General features: G+C 38.0%; 3 protein-coding genes across 3 annotated transcripts; all 3 read right to left on the minus strand.

Moving 5' to 3' along the window:
- Window positions 1-5179: 5179 nt before the first annotated feature.
- LOC101302784 (transcription factor bHLH25-like) lies at window positions 5180-7286 on the minus strand. Its single transcript, XM_004288253.1, has 5 exons — window positions 7237-7286; window positions 7064-7134; window positions 6396-6965; window positions 5899-6276; window positions 5180-5814 (listed from the first exon to the last, which is right to left on the minus strand). The coding sequence occupies exons 2-5, from the start codon at window positions 7097-7099 to the stop codon at window positions 5740-5742; spliced, it is 1059 nt and encodes a 352-aa protein (XP_004288301.1). The 5' UTR covers window positions 7100-7134; window positions 7237-7286; the 3' UTR covers window positions 5180-5739.
- Window positions 7287-10219: 2933 nt separating this feature from the next.
- LOC101303067 (WD repeat-containing protein 5-like) lies at window positions 10220-13258 on the minus strand. Its single transcript, XM_004288254.1, has 2 exons — window positions 12590-13258; window positions 10220-10816 (listed from the first exon to the last, which is right to left on the minus strand). Exons 1-2 carry the CDS (start codon window positions 13256-13258, stop codon window positions 10526-10528), a joined length of 960 nt encoding a protein of 319 aa, XP_004288302.1. The 3' UTR covers window positions 10220-10525.
- Window positions 13259-13901: 643 nt separating this feature from the next.
- Window positions 13902-19210, minus strand: LOC101303365 (kinesin-like protein KIF19-like). Its single transcript, XM_004288255.1, has 15 exons — window positions 18906-19210; window positions 18749-18820; window positions 18547-18663; window positions 18333-18421; window positions 17914-18058; window positions 17718-17813; window positions 17438-17529; window positions 17042-17290; window positions 16800-16950; window positions 16344-16406; window positions 16024-16260; window positions 15619-15723; window positions 15421-15534; window positions 14604-15209; window positions 13902-14418 (listed from the first exon to the last, which is right to left on the minus strand). Exons 1-14 carry the CDS (start codon window positions 18951-18953, stop codon window positions 14676-14678), a joined length of 2112 nt encoding a protein of 703 aa, XP_004288303.1. The 5' UTR covers window positions 18954-19210; the 3' UTR covers window positions 13902-14418; window positions 14604-14675.
- Window positions 19211-19216: the final 6 nt, after the last annotated feature.

Consider the following 19216-nt stretch of genomic DNA (forward strand, 5'->3'; position numbering starts at 1 on the left):
AGTGCTTATCAAAAAGTATAAATGCAGGAGTGTTGAGAATACGTACACTAGGCTATTTTGATCGATAGAAAATGAGGTTACAACAATTATATAGGACTCAAAATGTAGAATGAAGTAAATTATTTTGTGACTTAATTTATGAACCCAGATATTATTAACGAAAGATTATTGGCCGCGTGCGTGGCATATGTACCCACAGATTGGAGAGATCTGAAAACTCTTATATATGGTGGTGGTTTTGCTCTCAAACCAAAGACAATGGTAAACGTATATTAACTAATGTTTTATTCACACACATCAATCTTGTTTTTCGTATTTCTGATCAGAAAATTATAGTGTATATTAGTATATCGAAAGCAGATCGATATATAGTGTTTGAATTTCCCAAACAGATAGCACAGATGATCAACCCGCAGGCCGCAGCTCGAGCTCACGCAGGAAGTTCTTATCCAACTTCTGATCAAACTTGATGGATTGAGTCGGATATGATCGATGCATTCAAAATACATGTATGAATAGATCGAGAACGTGTCATCGGAGTGGCTGCAAATAAATTCACTAACCCACGTTAAATTTCTCATTTTAAAACCCTAATATTTGCGCACATGAGAATTAACAGAAATTAAGAATAGTGCAATCTGAAGAAGGTAATTATAAATACAGCTAGCTAATCTAAGCCAGGCGAGGGCATATCTGCAGTATGCAGCTTTCATCGGCGTGAAACTGGGCTCTAAATCCATGCGTACTTAGAAATCCTCCATCCTCCTGCAGTAGTCTTCCTCGATTATGATGACAACGAATCACATCAGGCTCACGCAATTAGGGCACAATTAACTAGCACAACAATAAGTTGGTAGATAATTACAAGGGGGCAACACTTAATTAAAACAAACAGGGTAAGCTAGGGTTTATATATAATAGTGGTCACAATAGCGAATGGTGGGGAAAAACAACTAGATATTCAAGGTGCGAGAGATCTGTATTCAGAGATATAGCAGATATAATTAGAACTCAGGAAATTTAATCAAATAAATAAGGAAGCATCGAGTTGATTAAAGAGCATAATTTGTATAATTTGATAACCTACTTATCGATTCAGGCAATCAATGACTTCGTGCATGTGGGTCGCTTCGTTGGTTCCACTTTTATTCGAGCATCTTGGCTGTATTTAACAACCGATTAAGGCAAATGCTTGAAGCTTGAAGCAATCAAGCAAACCATGCGCACAGGCGAATGCTTAATCAAGCCTCAAAAGGCCAAAAACAAATTTACATATATGGCCGGAATGTATAGCAGCACAGGCGAGCTTAGTCATTCTACCAGTACACTTTGGACCTTGGGGTCCAGGCGGATGCCATATGCATTTTCCTTCAAGTGTGGTCACCCAAAAATGAAAAAACCTCTTCTCGATCTATTTTACAAGTTGATCTGTGCGTACGGGATTCGTTTCTTGTTAGGTCTTTTTTAGTTTTTACAAACCCGCTCACTAGCTTCAAATGGAATCTAGTTATAGCAGTCATTCTGGAAGTGTGCTTGTGCCATTGGGAACCTTATAGATATTGAGGAGAGCTAAATATAAATCAACTTGAGCAAAGAATTGAGTAGAATTTATATTTTGATGAAATAAAGAATTATGCAAGAATTTACCTCTTAACTTCATTGATACATAAAGGAGGGAATTTCCTATTTCTTACTCGACAAGATCGCTACTCAAACGGTACGTCAAACCTCTGCTCTGTGTAGTACAAATGACTCAGAAGTATTGTATAAAATAAATGAACCTCGGCTCGTGCATTTTTGTACTAGCTTCTTTGAGTCGGTTAAGGTATCCATTAACTTACTCTAGCATTTGTTTATAAGTCTTTAATTAGGGCAAGGAGGAACTTAGAAAAAAATTTATTTTGCTCGATCGGCTACATGGAACCAATTTCAGGCCTCAACCTGAGCAAGATATCGAAGAACACAAAACTGTGAAGAAAAAAACAAAGGGTTCCTTATAAGCCTACAATTGAAACTATTCCCTTCACTTACGTGCTTGTTTGATAAAGAAAAAACAAAGGAAGTACAGTCAATCGATCTATTCAGAAAGCCCTAAAGTCCTAAACCCATAACTCAAATCCCCTTCTTTCAATTTTTTTTTTTATAGAGAATTACGCGATTTTAATTTGTTCATTAGTATAGGCTTACTCGAGTTAACAGTTGCATAGAAGAAATGAATGCTACTTTTGTTCCCCCATTTCATTAATTACTGTAGTTTATAGTATGATTAGTGTAGCCTACTCTCATGATTAAGGAATACATATAAGTTAAACTTTCGCAGCTCGTTTACCCTTCACGTTATGCAGCACTTTTGTCTGCCTTTGGGAGCTGGTTCTAGCAGTTGAAAACAAATAATTGACTAATTGAAGGATTACGAAGATCTAATTGCTATATATGCTTCTTTATATATGCTTGCTCTATGATGACACTATTAATTTGCCTATACTTTAATCAACCTTGTCCATGTAAATGGCAAAAAGCTGCAACATATTCTAACTCGATAATACGCCAGTAGCTAGCCCTAAACACAAAATTGTTAGTTTAGTAATAATCCAAGTCAGAAATGATGATGAAAGTAAGGAATATATATAAGGAGATGGAGTTAAGAAAACCTTAGATCTATCCAAATGCGGAAATAACAGATAGATATAATTTTGGATTTCGAAATCTCTTAAAGGCTTCCAGAATCCAGATGTGTATCTGTCTAAACTGGTCATGGAAAAAGCCAGCTTCACTCACATGATAAACGTGTTATCAATAATTAACTCAAGTTTAAGCTGTTAATTATTGGATTGATCGATCAATCTACTACCTAATAACCGGCCACAATAATTTGTGATCACTTTCCTAATTAACATTACGCTATACATGTGTGTATATATATATATATATACAGAGAGGATGTGAAGCGGACGTCCGCACTCCGGCTTAAAGTGCGGACTTCGTCTGTTCTCTTCCGTCTCAAGCCGGCGACGGCTTCTCTCCTTCCCGAACGACAGCACAGGCTTCCAGGACGGTTTCTCTCCTTCCAGGACTGGCCGGCGATAAGTTTTCCTGCCGGATTGAAGCTCTAGACGGAAAACACCATGATTGATCAAGGTTGGCCTGAAAACTTGTCGCCGGCCAGTCCTAGAAGGAGAGAAGCCGTCCTGGAAGCCTGTGCTGTCGTCCGGGAAGGAGAGAAGCCGTCACCGGCGTGAGAAGGCAGAGAACGGACGACGTCCGCACTTTAAGCCGGAGTGCGGACGTCCGCTCCACATCCGGCCTATATATATATATATATATATATATATATATATATTATCACTTTCCTACGTACTTTGTTGCATTCATCTGTCATCTAATGAAGTTGAGGTTTTGATTGATCAACTTGATTCGATTTAATTAACTTGTTTTGAAATGATAAGTTCCAACTTTGAACATTTGCATGGTTATTAAATAGAACAATGCTAGCTAGGGTTGGTAAAATTATTGGGAGGTCGAGTCCTGATGACTTTTAGTAGCTTAATTGAGGAAATGAATTGAAGAATAAGCTTCTTGTATTCGGCGTCAGATAGAAAACGAACACAAAAACAAAGGGCAAGAGAAATGCTTATATAACTATAGAAATGTCTGTGTAAGTCGAGTCAAGAATTGTTATCTCTCATATATATAACACACTGTTTTCTTTTGTCTCCGAATTAATAAGGTACATATATCTAAAGTCTTCATCTTCCTTCATTTTCAGCAAAGCTTAATTTCTTCTCTGATTGTTAATGATTATAGTGTGTATCACGACCAATCAGTCTGTTTCATAGGAAAAGTTAAACAACATTCAGCCCATATACATACAAACACACACACACACAGACCATGGAGATCGATGATGCATGTGAAATCAAATTTATATATATGTCAACACTAAGTGAATTTGATTGATTAAATGATTCAACGCTGGTTTGTTTTCCGCATGAGTTTTGAGCATTATATTTATATTTCTTGCAAACTGATGTAAAATATTACATTGGATTAACTTCTAGGCTTCCATGGAAGTTGAACGTTGATGGGGCAACAGCTCTAGCTTGTGACGGTGCAGTGATTACAAATTAAGCATTGATGGTTTTCTTTTGGAACCAGTATGTTGCTGATTGAATGAACAAGATACAGATACATGTCATAAGGATATCATCAATTAGTTTTCATAAATTTCTTGAGTTTGGCCAGGAAATAGGAATGACCGGAAGTCATGCAGAAGACCGGTATTGGATGCTTTACTTTGTGTAGAGCCGTAGAGGGAATAGAAGATAGAGGCTAATCAGGCTAGAAGCGAAATACCAATGGAATCAATTAAAGTTGAGGAAGAGATCACATTATCTAGCTCCCTCGTTATGTACGTAGATGTCATGTAATACATGAGGTTGAATTCGAACCTCAACACATTACGGATCGTGGGTCTTTTGGATTTAGACTAAACAACATATATAAATATTGATTGCTAAACAAAGTTGACACATCTAGATGAGCTTATCTTAGCAGAAGCTGGTTTTGTTAACTAGTGGCACTTTTGAGTTTGAGCCAAAATTTAGCGGAAAAGCTTCTTTCTAAAGGGGTTGTGTGCGTAGGAGGGTGTATGAGTTCTTGCATTTGTGTGCATCGATATCTTGTTATGTGTTATAAATATTTTGTTCGATGTTTCTGCATCATCCGATGTACTCCTCAGTTATGTTTTACAAATATTTTGTTCGATGGTTTTGCATCATCTGATGTCCTCATTTATGAGTTATCGTCCTACTTGAAAAAAAATTGCAATTCACATTAATTTCATTTTATGATTATCATCTTCCTTTTGAGCCAAAATTTGGCGGAAAAGCTTCTTTTTAAAGGCGTTGTAGGAGGTGTGCATGAGTTCTTGAGTTTGTGCATCTTGTTATGTTTTATAAATATTTTGTTCGATATTTCTGCATCACGTTTATGGCTTGTCGTCTTCCTTGAAAAATAATGCAATTGACATTAACTTTATTTTAAAAAAATAGCGCTGGTTCAAGCGTTGAAATAATTGTTGCGCACATCTAGTTAGTGTGAAAACTTGGTTTAGTACGTCTTGCCCAATAGGACCTTGAAATTCTGAAAACTTGGTTGACACTGAAAATATGCAGCTATTGGCTTGACAAAGAAAAACAGCTTAGATTGAAGGAAGAATTCATACATGATCGAGCCTGACTGATAACTCATCACTAATCAGGCCAACAACATAAAAAAGAGTTGAAGCAACCACAAATTAGAGACCATGTTTTGGATTCATTACAAAGCCAGAAACGATAAGAGGGAAGAGGTATTCATTACCAAATGAACAATCAAACCTCACAAAAAAGAAGCAAATAAATCTTCAGGCCCTGGGGTTTCCTTGTCACGGCCGGTGGGTAAGTCAACATGGTAGCAGCAAGTCCACCACGCAAAAATAAGAACAAAAACCCTCCAGCAAATACATACAGAAACCCTAATGGCAAAAACAAGCTGTGGCAATGGACCCAAATGGTGGATATTGGTCTGAAAATTGGAGGGAGAGATTCAAAGGCATACTAGACTTGTCTCCAGAGGTCGGAAAAAGAAACACTGCAGCTAATTTGAGAGCTAATGACTGATTTTGCAAGCTACTAGACCATGTACAGGTTGACGATATATTTATTATCCTCACAACATATGACCATGCTCCATAGCATATCACATGAACTTCAATAGAGCCACTCTCAAGCTTTTGGCAAGATCCGTCACCGTCATGTTGAATTCATCATCCATCTGCAAGAAATAGTAAACATAAATTTTACTAAACCACTGATTGAATGTAGATTTAAAGTTTAAAGGTCATGGCCAGACTGGTACCTGAGCAACAATGGTTATGTCTAGAGTGGACTTTCCAAATGGCAAGACACTGCTATTAACCACAGATAGTTGAAGATTTTCTAATTCGCTTAGAACTTTCACCACATATCCTTTCTGGTTTTCGCAGTGAATTCGTATCAATACATCCTTCTCTGAAACTCTTGCTTCAATTTGCGGGAGTGGTTCATCAGAGCAGCGACTGTCAAAGTTCTCATCGCATGAAGAAGTGTCATCATCAGAAGAGACCAGCTGAGACTTCTTCACAAATACCACAGATTCCACGGTTCTTTTCTTGGTCTGTTCCTCAAGAACTTTGACACTTTCTTGGAGCTGCTTCACATACTTGATTGCATCTCCAAGAACAGAAGCTTTGTCCATCTATATCCAAGGAAGTTGAAACAGTAGCGTTAGGTGGTTGGATCCAGTATAATCATTTCAATATAAGTGTTAATATTATCCATCCAATATTGAATACACATGCAATACTTAGCTAGTACCTTTTTTAGGCCAGGAACGATGGCAGAAAGAGCTATGAATCTCTGACTGAGCTTTTCTCTTCTCTTTCTCTCAGCCATTATGTGGTCTTGAGCATGTGATGGTGTTCTAGTCATTGAGTAAGGCCTCTTATTAGTTCCATAGCCTTGGTTCTCAAACTGCATACATATTTGGGATGGTGCCTCCTCTTTTGGCTTCAGGGTGTCAAAACCATTAGAAAACTTCTGATGAGGCTTGGAAGGTGGTGAGGAATTCAAGTTTGCGTTCTCGAAAGAAAGAATATGGGAGGAAGAAGAATTGGAAGAAGGCTTTGGTGAAACATGTTCTGTAATGCCAGAGTTCCAGTTGTTGGTCTTGACCAGTTTGGCTGGTCTCTCAAAGCTCGTCTGAGAATTAGTCTCATTGATAGATGAACCACCACTTAATGTGGTGTTGGGGGTATTTTGGGTAGTCAGAGTTGAATAAGATGAATAACTCTCATTGGAGAAAGATTGTTTGAAATTTCCCCCAAGTGCAGTTGCTATGTCCTGTGCTGTAAACCCTTCTTGAATGAAGTTGTAATCATCCATTCCCTGAAAAATTGTATTACACAAACAGACTATATATAAGAAACTGCGAACAACTTAATTTCTATGACATAACTATTTGCCCCATATGTTGAAAAACTTACCAAATCCGAAAACCATTTTGCTGATGATGCGTCCATTAATTATGTGAATAAAATCTATGGAACAAAGGGTCCTGAAAACAAGAATTAATGTCAGAATACCAGTTATAACGAAAACTGAAGAGGAGAAACAAAATCAGAATTTGACACCAAACACAAGAGAAAGAGAAGCTTACCCCTTTTCCCTTGAGTTTCACAAACTGCTCTACTATTTTTCAGTTGGCCTATATGAACTTCTCCAGCTGCAGTTTTTATAGTAGTTGAGCATCCATTATTAGTCTTCTGATTCTTAACCTGTGTGTAAAATTGTAATTGTTTATTCTGAAAATCATTAATTAAGAGATAAGTAGGGTTAGCTTGTCTGTCACATTACATAGTTGTTGACGCGAGGTAAAATCATATGGGCAGCATAAACAAATTGACAACTTGTTCTGTGAAGAGATTGCCAGATCTACAGGAATGATAAAATAAAACATTATATTATTGTCTATCCCCATAACTTGGCCAATCAAATTCTGAAAAACATTTAAGTTCTATTACTTCAATTATTTACTTTGGCCCATGAATTTCAATGAATTTTCTGACCAAACACAACAGTCTTAAGTGATGAGTTATGATGGATGGATATCTTATCATTTTTTATTTTCTTTTTATTATTACTGGGTTTTCCTTCTTTTGGGGTTTGTAGACCAGGGGCTGTTGGATTGTAGTTTGTTTCTTTTTGTTCTGGCCTTGATCCACTTTAGTCCTACGGAAAAAAGAAAGATTATAGTCTTGACAGAAGAAATTCCAACCAATTAACCAAAACAAGTATTAATCTTAAACTCTGGATAAAAGTGATTGATTTTGATTCAATGATAGGAAAGGCCCATCAAGTGAAAAGTAAAGGACTCATTGGTTGAATGGCTTGAATCTACCTTCAAGTACTTTTTCATACTGCGATCATTGGCTAAGTTACTAGGTTTGCTTTGAGTTGTAGTGATATACTTGAGGAAGATCAGGGTAGCTTTACCTCACTGCAATAACCTCAACTGCAATGGAATTGTTCATGCCCTCGTTTAATTATAAGATGAAATTGCTTCGGCTAATAAAATGAAAGAAAAACTTGCAACTCCTTGATAAAGAGAAAGAATGCTTGTAGTAAAAGTTCATTTTCGCAGGAATTGATCACATGCCAGTTCAGAACTCCTTTTCAGAGAGACGTTATATATTGTCAAATAGGTACACTCTTAAAAAGATCCATTCTTCACAAACTGTTGCCAAAAAGATACTAAAAATATCTTAACGATGCATGAGCGTTCTTCTTCCTAGGAACTAATCGATCGAGGATTACTCGTCCATAAAACTAATCATGGATTGGTTTACTGTGCTATATTTGTGTGCTGTAAATAATGCCTGATATTTTATATGGTTTATATCCCTCCTAGTTGTAGTGCTCTACATGTTATCTTTAGATCCAATTACCAACTTTAACTCTCTCAAAATATGGCAAAAAGATAGCAACCCGCGGAGAAATGGATTACCAGAGTCTGGAACTGTGAAGGTGGAACCAGATTCCAGAGTCTGGTTTTTTACTATAGAAATCTAGTTTGAACTCCAATATCCTAAGCCATAGAGATAGGATCAACAATGCATATCAGATTATCAGAGTTATCGAACTTAACAAATACCAAGTAGAGTGATCCTTAAGTTATAATACGTATTCCCTCTATTTGTCATATATATAATCCAAGCTAAGGCAACAATAATAAAAATGATCTTGTCCATGATCTTTGGACTCATTTTAAATGTGCTACCATCCACTGCTTATTTCATATTCAAACAACCTCCGAATAACGACAAAGAAAGGTCTTCAGTCATAGGTATCAACCAGCAAATTAAGCAATACTAAAAAAAAACAGCACAGCAGTGAAAGAAAAAGAGTTTATGGTGATAATTAAGAATGAAAATTTGTCAGTTCAAAAAAAAAAAAAGAATGAAAATTTGATGCTTAATTTTAACATGTGATGGTAATATGCAATTATGAATGCTGCTATTTGAGGTGATACAAAAGGTCCCCCATTCCAATGACCACATGATTGATATTAGGAACATGATTTGTGTATTCATCTGAATAATCAAGTGTTAATCAAGATTGATTGTTGAGATCCGTATCTTTGATTTAAGTATAAACTAGATAGTTGGTAATGGCTTTGATCCCCCACGAATGGGGCACCAAGGTTTGGTTGTTTTGAGCTCACGTTGAAGAATTTCCAGGACAATCTGGCAAATCCCATAAACAAATGCAGGAGGCATCTAAGCAAGCAAGTGCTGGTTTGTCTTTGTCCGGTGAGTAGAGATTTAGTTTTTATTTGGTAAGCAATTTATTATGTATTGTTGGAGGTTTAACACCAAGGGTATCCATCCACCATTCCACATCAAGACTAGGTTGAGTAGCTAGAGGGCATCTCTATCTATCTACTGATAGATTCTCCGATGCAGGACTTTCAGTTTCAGGGATCTGAGAGAGAAATCTAACGCTCTCTTGCATCCCCCAACGAAATCCCAAGGCCACATCGTATCTTCCTATATCAGGATGTCAAGTTGAGTACCACTCATCTAAGCAACTGGTTTTTCTGTTTTACTCGTCGTAAGTTTTGCACTACAAAATCTGCATTATTTGTGATTAATTCAACAGTTTCTGTAGTAGGAGTGACGAGTAAATAAGAAAAAACTGAACCCTCAATTTTTCTCAAGGAGAAATGATAACTACGTTTAAAAGCAGCAAAGAAGAGGCCAAAGATCGGCTAAGAACCTGATTTTCTTCAGTACACTGATCTATGGGTACAAATGCACATCATCTTGTTAACATCAAATCCTAAAGAGCATATAAGTTTGAGCATTAAAGAGGATAGGGAAACTGTAGGAGAGAAAAATTCAAAACACGAGTTCATACCACACATCTTTCTCCTCGAGTGAGCCATTACACCGGTCTGTCTCTATACCTTGACTCGAGGATTATCAGATTCTGAACACCATGGACATCTACTATTCTGTCAAACTTACATATACACAAATGCGACCACAAAGATTAAAATACTGCACAACCTATTTTCCACATTGTTATGACATAAATAAAAACAGTGCACAACTATTCTACCACACATCAAGGCAGTTATGGGTTATTGAACATTTAAGCTTCATAGCTCCTAGTCCACCATACAACACCACATACATAAAACACAAAAGAAGTTCAAGAAAAGGCTAATAATTAGGAGGATTAAGTTCAAACTGATACTCAGAAGCATTGTTCTAAAATACAACCAGGTAGTTACTCAACGAAGTTGGAAGGTAAGAAACATGTAGCAATAGCCCTCGCATAGAACAGACCATTCTGTGTTATACAACAGTCTGTCTTTCCTCTGTCAATATTCATGCCAAGGATGGCTTGGAACTTGCAACCATTTACAGCACACTGAAAAAGAATCATTTCTCCTGAGTCCAGATCTTCACTGTCTTGTCACTCCCAAGTGCACCAGATGCAATTATGTTTTTTTCAGGGTGACATGAAACTGATACAACAGTATCAGTGTGACCTTCCAATTTCTGAACTATTTTCCTGCTTTGCAATTCCCACAAGTATAGACAATGATCTTCAGAACCGCTTACAATGTATTTCCCATTTGTCACAGAAAAGGTGGATGATATGCAGAATTTTGAACTCTTGTGACCAGTGTATGTCTTCAGACATTTGCCAGTTTGAAAGTTCCAAAGCCTCTGCAGACACATCACAGAAATCAAGATGAGCTGGATGACAACAATGAAAGGAAACCATGTAAGCATAACTTGCTGTCAACTAAGCAAATAACTTTGACACACAATGGCGAACATCTTTGTTCTCTCTTTTCTATTATCAAAATTGAACGGGGTGGAGAAAATTAGGTAAAAAAGAGAGTACCAAATGGGATAAACAGAATGTGCTTTATGATAAAAGAATAAAACAAAAAAAAACGATCACTTTCAGATGTCTTTCTTGTCTCTCATTCCCCCCTTCTCTAAAAGTGGTAATAAAATTAACATATGAGCCCAAGTGTTCCACTTTCTCACATAATGACATCTTCCCCTCTTTCTTTTGAAGTTGTAATGCATATTATACATCCAAATGCACTCAAAAGCATTGTAATGAAAAGAAAATATCCAGTTGTTTTTCTTCAAATAATGGGCATAGAAAACATCAACTATCTAAAAGATTACTGTCAAGACGTGGACTGAAGATCAAATTGAAACTACGTAACACTAGTGGCAACCAATTAGGAACCAACATCAGAAAAAATAAAACAAGAGCGTTACCGCAAGAAGTACCCTTATACCTTAATATGAATTAAGGTGCACTGGACAAAGAAAAAATACATAAGCAGTAAAAAGTGTACAATTCAGACCAATAAATGGAATAGTTAGTACCAAAGATCAGAATCAGTTGAGAGCCTGGTCCAATATTCATTTTCTCTACTATTTTTCAACCCAATTTCACAAAAAAAGGTTGAAACATGAGTGGAAACATCACTCTTAAAGATTCTTAATGATGAGTAAAACATATGAAAAAATCATTACGTAATGCAGCAGCCATAAGTTGGTTGGAAAATAAATATCTGAGAAAGCCTAAGACTAATCCCAATCCTTTTTGGTCCTAAGGGGAATGTCCATGGTAGTTTAAGGGTCTTGCCAGGCTAATTTTCAGTTTATGAAGAATAATTATGAGTCGAGTGCTAATTAGAGTATTAAAATCTGAATTCTCAAGGGTGTTGAGTGTGACTTTATGTCTAATTAAGTCTATTTGAATCTTAAATAGCCTTATGGTGTCTTAGGAGTCTAGGAGTTGTGTTTCAAGCCTATAAATATGGCTGCCTATTGTAAACCCAAAACAGATTGGAATGAATTGAAAAATTATCTTATTAAAGGCTTTGTCTTGATTACCTCCCATCACTATGAAACCTCTGGTTCTTCTAAAACCACTCTGTTTACTTATCTCCACATTCTCCAGCCCACCCTACTCATTCTCTCACCAACTGCTGCTCTCTGCTGCGTCATTATGTTACTATGAGCCCCTCTTTAACACCAATTTTACATGTCCCAAGTCCCAATCTAGGGTACAAGTCTACTGCCTCCACCAAATCATGTATCAAACCAAATGAAAAACTCGTAACTAAAAAAACAGTAATCCAGATTTTGATGCTAAAGCTAAAACTTCAGTTTTACTTTTCAGTTTAGACCAACCAATGTCATTCTTCATCAAGAACCTACCAATGACTTTCAAAATGCTGAGCTTTACACATTCAAGTAAACTGCAATCTACTCATACAGCTACAAATTCCGACAGACTCCGAACCAACCACCAGCATTACTCAAAAAGGTTCAAACTTTAGTAAGAACCGGTCTGGAATCAGTATTTTCTGTTTACTTTCCCCAAATCTAAACTAAAACTCAAAATCTTACTTTTCAATTACTCATCCAACTATAACAAACATGAATTGGGTTTAGAATTGGGTTTACCAGAGTATTATCCAGAGTGCCAACAAGAATGAACTTCCCGTTGGGCGAGAACTTGACAAAAGACACCGGCGGATTCTCATCATCAATCAAAGTCTTGGTACAATGCCCAGTGGAAGCATCCCATGTCCTGCACAGCCCATCATAGCTACTCGAAACGATAATGGAGCCGTCGCGGTTGAAATCAACGGCGGTGACGGGATCGGAGTGCGCCGGCAACACCTTGAGGCACTTCCCGGTTTTCACATCCCAAATCCGCACCGTTTCGTCGAACGAGCCGGAGACGATCATGTTGGACTGGGGATTGAAATTGGCGCAGAAGACGTAGTTGGTGTGGCCGCGTAGGGTTTTGATGAGGGCGCCGGACTCGACGTCCCAGAGGCGGAGGGTTTTGTCGTCGGAGGCGGAGACCATGAAGCGGGAGTCGGCGGAGAAGGCGAGGTCGGAGACGCCCTGGCTGTGGCCATCGAAGGTTTGGGCGGGGGTGAAGGAGGAGGAGTCGTCGGAGGAGATGGAGTAGGTGCGGATGGTCTTGTCGGCGGAGGAGGAGCCCAGGAGGCGGCCGTCGGAGGAGAATTTGACGCAGGAGATGGCGCTGCTGTGGCCGGTTAGGGTTTGGGAGAGAGTGTAGGGCTTGTAATCGGAGCTCTCCGTCGACATCGGCTCCTCCATTGTGGATAGCATAATCCACTATTTTTGGGGTTTTGAAGGTTTTAAAGGTTTTTGGTTTCCAATTTTTATTTTTATTTAATTTCTTTTTCTGTTGCAGGATTTATATTTAGGGGTTTTTATGAAAAAAGCACTTATAATCAATAACTTAAACTTAGGTTACGAGTTTTGGCGGGGAAATGACGTAGAATCAAAAATGTTAATGGAGGTATTATTATTATTATTATTATTATTATTTTTTTTTTGGAAAACAGAATATTTCCTAGTGATCTTGTTTTACTAAAAGGTGCGAGACATTTTGAATGTTTTGGGAATCAATATTGTTCTTCCTCAATTGGAAGCACTCTTGGATTCCCCTGGGTTATAACTTTGTACTATTTCAATCATGTCAGAATATCAGCATCGCCGCATCGGAATAGACTAACAAATTCCGTTTGCTTCTTCGACAAGACAGGGAACGGTAAGAATTTGATCTCTGCATTTTGTACATAGCTGGAACTCTGTGTCTTCAACGGGCAAGGTATTAAAGAATAAAACAACAGAGATCCCACGATTAATGTATTTTGAGCATGCACAAGTTCGAGAAAAACCAGTAACGAATATACAAAGGGAAGTGGTTATAAGCAAACTGATCAGGGAGTGTCATCATAAAGAAAAGGAAGTGTTCTATGCTACAACTTTTCCTTAGCACTGCAGATTTTCATTCATTTACCTGAGGTTTACTTGGATCTTATTTCCGTAATTTAGGTACAAAGAGCTAGATCTACATTCTGCAAGTTGAAGTGTCTAATGTGCTAAGTACCCTGTTTCTTCTCTTCTTCCTCCTATCCTAAAACTCGCCTCTATGCAGTCACTAAACCCAAACAAAATCAGCCACCAAGTTCACCACCAGAAACCCCAACAATGCTAGAGATATGTACAACAGTGGAAGAAGAGAAAAAATGGCCGAAGAGAGGGGGTGAAAACATGATACAACTAGTGGTTAATGGAGCCAAAACAATTCCACCCTGTAAATGGAGGCAAGTGGGCAAGTGTGAGGTTTCAATACTGTGGAACCCAATTACTTTGAGCTGCACAAATCAGGACCTTGTTTCAATGGGATGTATCATATCATGAAGGGTGAACCAGTATACATGTTGCCTCAAAGTACTATTCAATCCATCCTGTGAGGAAGAAAATTCAACTTAGACACTTGGCTATACAATTAACAAATGATAATACAAGTTTATAGGTTCAATAACTGATTAGATTTTCAGAACACTAATTACTTTTGTTTTACTTAAGAAACACAATAGCCCCCATAAAATTTAAAGAAACGAATATAGCAGCAGAAGTCAGTTGTTCATACCTTGTTCTGATTGTCAAAAATCACGCAGGGGTGGAGCTGGTGGGTAGAGTTTACTACAAGGCAAAGCTTGTGTTACCTACTGATTGGATAGGGTGTTTGCAAGTCTTGAGGATTTTTGTCATGATTACCAAACAACGAACTAGGCCTGCTAGCGAACCAGTGCTCACTACTTGTCCTCATCCTCATAAATGCTGAAGGGGAATGGTCATGAGACATTAAGTAGAAGGAGCGCTCCTCCCTGCAGAAAGACTGAGCCATATCTGAATGTCCCTGGGGAGATGACCTCGAACCAAAGTCTTGAGTTTGCTGAAAGATACAAGATGATCTAGAATATGACTGCCCCATGCCAGGAGAAGGACCCAAAGGAGTGTGTCTGCTGCTGTAACCTAAATCTGGCGACTGCTCCCTTGCAGAAAGGCCAAGTCGGGGAGTTGTGGCCCCATCTTCTATTGTGATTCCCTGCTTACCTGCAAGATCCAAGACCTGTCTTTCATCGAGTCCTAACCCCATCAGCAAGACCCACATGTTTTTCAGTGTTTCCCGTTGGTTGTTAATGACTTGATCCCTCATTGCCATTTCAAATTGAAGCTCAGCATTAGCCATTCCCTATGGGTAATAAAGCAAAACTGTTAGAGCAAAAGAAAATCCATAACATATATTTGATTCCTAGACATTTTCCTTGCATTTGTAACCAAATATCTGTATAATACGTTCACCTAGCATCTTACTTGAGATTTACAACCTTTTATATTCAATTGAACACAATCACTTCCAATTGAATATAAGTATACTAAACATTGCTTTACTATTGACTCACCAATAGCCTGTGTTGGCTAAGAATGCGCAAGTAAGTTTTGTTGCCATTGTTACTGATGGCCTCCTCAATCATATGTTGGAGTTGACATCTATGCTTCTCGTTTGCTTCTATTTCCTGCAAAACATTATGTTTGTAATGAGATTAAAAACCAACAACTGTTGTAGTATTTATGAGTCTGAGTACAGACAAAGATATTACCATCTGGTAGTTAACACCAGCTTCATCATTGTCACGAATGTTATCTAAAATGACTTGCCGCCTTGCTCTCAATGCATCTACAACTTCTCCATCTTTTTCAAGCGCCTGAAATACAGAATAAGTAATCCAGAATTAGTTGTTGTTGTTTATTATTATCATTTTTTAGAAGAACCCAGCATTAGTTTTTTGCTTTTCTCTCATCTTTCTGACAAATCCACAATCCTTCAAACCAAGAGGTAAGGAAGGGAATATGGTAATCTTACAATTAAGTCTTCCAAGTAAGTTCTGTTTTTTATGGGAATATAATCCTAGGATTTTGTGAGCAGCATCCCAAGGGGAGAAGGATACTAGGTGCAAAAATTGAGGGATAAAATTTATTAATATAGTAACATTATTTCTTCTGACCTGTTGTTTTGCTATAGCATCATCAAGCTGTTGTAGTTCAGTACGGTTACGACAGTTGGTTTCCTCGAGCTCGAATGATGCCTTCTGTAGGTTTATTCTCTCCTGAACATTCTCACTGGTTTCATGGCTCAAAATATTCAACCATGAAAGCTCATCGTCTGCAGCCTTCTCAACAGGTTTGACACTTAGTTGTGATTCCTTTTCAGCCAGTTCTTTTTTCAAATGGCCAACCTCAATCTGTATTGTATACTATGTTATCTCCCACAAAATATAGAGCTCATAAATAAATTCCAACAGATAAATTATATTCGACCGCTTACCTGAAGACTGTCAATCATTTGTTGGTAGTCTGATACATGTGTATCCACACTGCCAATGTTTTTCTACAAAGGAATCAAAGCTAATATCATTGCCTGTATAACAATATAAGTCTAACTTATGATAGACCACAAGAAAAAGAACATTTTTTGACACAGAAACAACTGCTAAAAAATCTACAGAAACCCAGTGGATTGAGTGGAAAGCTACATACAACCAGTATCTTGTGCAATACAAGTGGCAGCTGATCCACAATGTCACTTTAAGAGAAGAAATTACTAGCTGATTACGAATGGACGAGGATAGCATGATTGTTCATTTAAGCTATGATAGAATGAGACCAAAATATAGATAGTCCAATCGGAAGATTAGTTAAAGATTAAAACCCCAGCGCTGAAAATAAGTTCCATAATCATGTTTTCTTGACCTAAATTTATGTATATGAATATTTCTCTCACCTGGATGTGTGTCTTTATCTCCTTTGCTCGATCAGCATACTTCAAAGTATTCACAGTGTGATGATACTGACTGTCAACAGGGGATACAGTAGCAACCATGACTGTCTGAGAATTACCACTGAGACCGTCTTTCAGTATTCGTGTCAATTTGCTGCAGAAGTAATAACATTAACTATTGTTAGCTAGGGAGGCAGGAAATAATCACTATGAAGTACCTAACTTTTCAGAAGAACTATCAGTACCTGTTGCGATAAGGAACATAAGCAAGACCCTTCTTTTGCTGTTTACCCAGAGCATTTATGCAGTTTGCTAAGGCAAGAAGTGAACGGTTAATATTGGCTCCATCCCTTAACTTTTGGCCTCCATTGTTTGTTTCAGAAGCTCGTTCACTGCCGGCAAGATCCACAAGAGCGAGTTTGCCTCGCATGATTTGATTCCGGTACTTATTTTTTTGTTTTCTTTTAATTTTTATTTCCAGCACTGCATGTGATCTGTTTATGGGGAGACAACTTTGTGAGAATGCAGATGGTTACATCAAACTGTCAAATTTAATGTGGTGTTGATGATGGTGTGAAGTGAAACTATTAAAAACCTAGTTGCATGTCCAAGTACACAAAGAATTCAAGGATTCAACCTACCGCGAAGATGTTGCATTAGCCTCCGTGCTTTCAGTTTTCCGTCGGCTATTCCCCACATTTAAGAGTTCAAGGATCTTATCAGCTGACTGAACCTGAATTAATGGCACATGTCATAACGTATCAGTGAAAGTTCTGCCCATAGTACAGACTTAGTTTCCCATTGAAATAATACATATTGTTGCTTACTGTGATATAAAAGCTACAACATATATGGCAGAATGGCATACTGACAACACTTATGGCAGTCAAATGAGATGCAAGTAAGTGGCCAAGTGCAAACCTTTATACACCTCAGGCCAGCAACAATGATTCCTTGCTCTGGGTCCTCTCTGAGTTCTAAATGGCCGGATGACTTTTCAAGCAAATCATAGATAACCTATATTTGATACAATTAGAATTGAGACTCATTAGAATATTACACAATTTTTTTTAAGATAATAGAGGTAAAGCTTTGTAAATAAGATTGCATGACCTACTTCATTATAGACTTCAAGATAGGAACATGTAACTTCAAATTCATCAGCGCTTTTGTCCTTTTTTATTAGATCAAAAATGGTATGCAAACTGAGAACCATGAGTCCAGGATCACTTTGTGTCCCCACCATAGTATATGTTTTACCACTGAAAACAAACAGACAAGGATGTAAGACATGAAGGAGAAGATTTATCAAGTCATTGACAATGCAAATAACAAAAAGCATGGTGAAATCACAAAATCAGTATAACCCTTTGACCTCAGGACTCGGACAAATACTCCCAAATAGTAATTTAGTCACAAACGCGACGATCAGTTGTTTGAGCTAAGTTGGTGAAACACATAACATAAATGCAAAGTATCTCAGATCATACAGAGAGCATGATGAAAGCATAACACAAGAATACATATTCTTAGTACCTTCCGGTAGAACCATATGCAAACACAGTTGCATTGAGACCATGAACAACCCCAGAGATCACGGCCGATATGCATTTTGTGTAGACATCCTGTATACATATACGAAACACAGTTAAACAAACAACTCCAAACGCAAACTACCAAAACATAACAAGTACAACCAACCAAATCAACACAATTGGAGATGAGCAACAAGTTTCAAGACTCAATTTACCAAATTGGTACACTGAGGATCAAATGCATGGTCAAAGCAATACTTCTTCTCCTTGGTCCGATTCTGTATCCTCTCCAAGTAGTCTTTCGACAGATCAGGATCCAACACAAGCACCTCCTACACCCCAAAAATCCAAACACACATCACCAAAACCACTCAAAACTCCACAAATCACTAGACGAAAAAAGCTCGAAAACCAAACCTTATTGTCAATCACTTTCACAATATCACGGCCGCGCTCCCTCTCCTTAAACGGCCTGCATTTCACCGCAACCTGTACCAAAACCCCAGCCATGCATCAACCTACTGAACCAAACCAATTCGAAGCCAAAAATAGAAACAAAATTGAAATCACTGACCGTTAGTGTAGTGGCTTTCTTCACCGCCGGAGCTCTAATGCTCGGCATGGCTGATCAAACATCGATTTTCCGCCACCGTCACTTAACCCTAGCCCCCAAAAAAATGGAGTTGAAACTTGAAAGAGTGATGAAATGCGATCCGTTTCAGAATCCGGAGGCTAATAAGGTCATTTGCTTCAGCTCCTGCAACTTTCAAAGCGACCTTGGGCCAAAATCGGAGCGCGAATCAAGAAAAAACCAGAAGCGAACGATTCTTCAACGACGCGTTGGGAGAGAGAGAGAGAGAGAGAGAGAGAGAGAGAGAACAAGAC

This window comes from Fragaria vesca, linkage group LG1 (genome assembly GCF_000184155.1).
Source record: "Fragaria vesca subsp. vesca linkage group LG1, FraVesHawaii_1.0, whole genome shotgun sequence".
NCBI classification, from domain to species: Eukaryota; Viridiplantae; Streptophyta; class Magnoliopsida; order Rosales; family Rosaceae; genus Fragaria; species Fragaria vesca.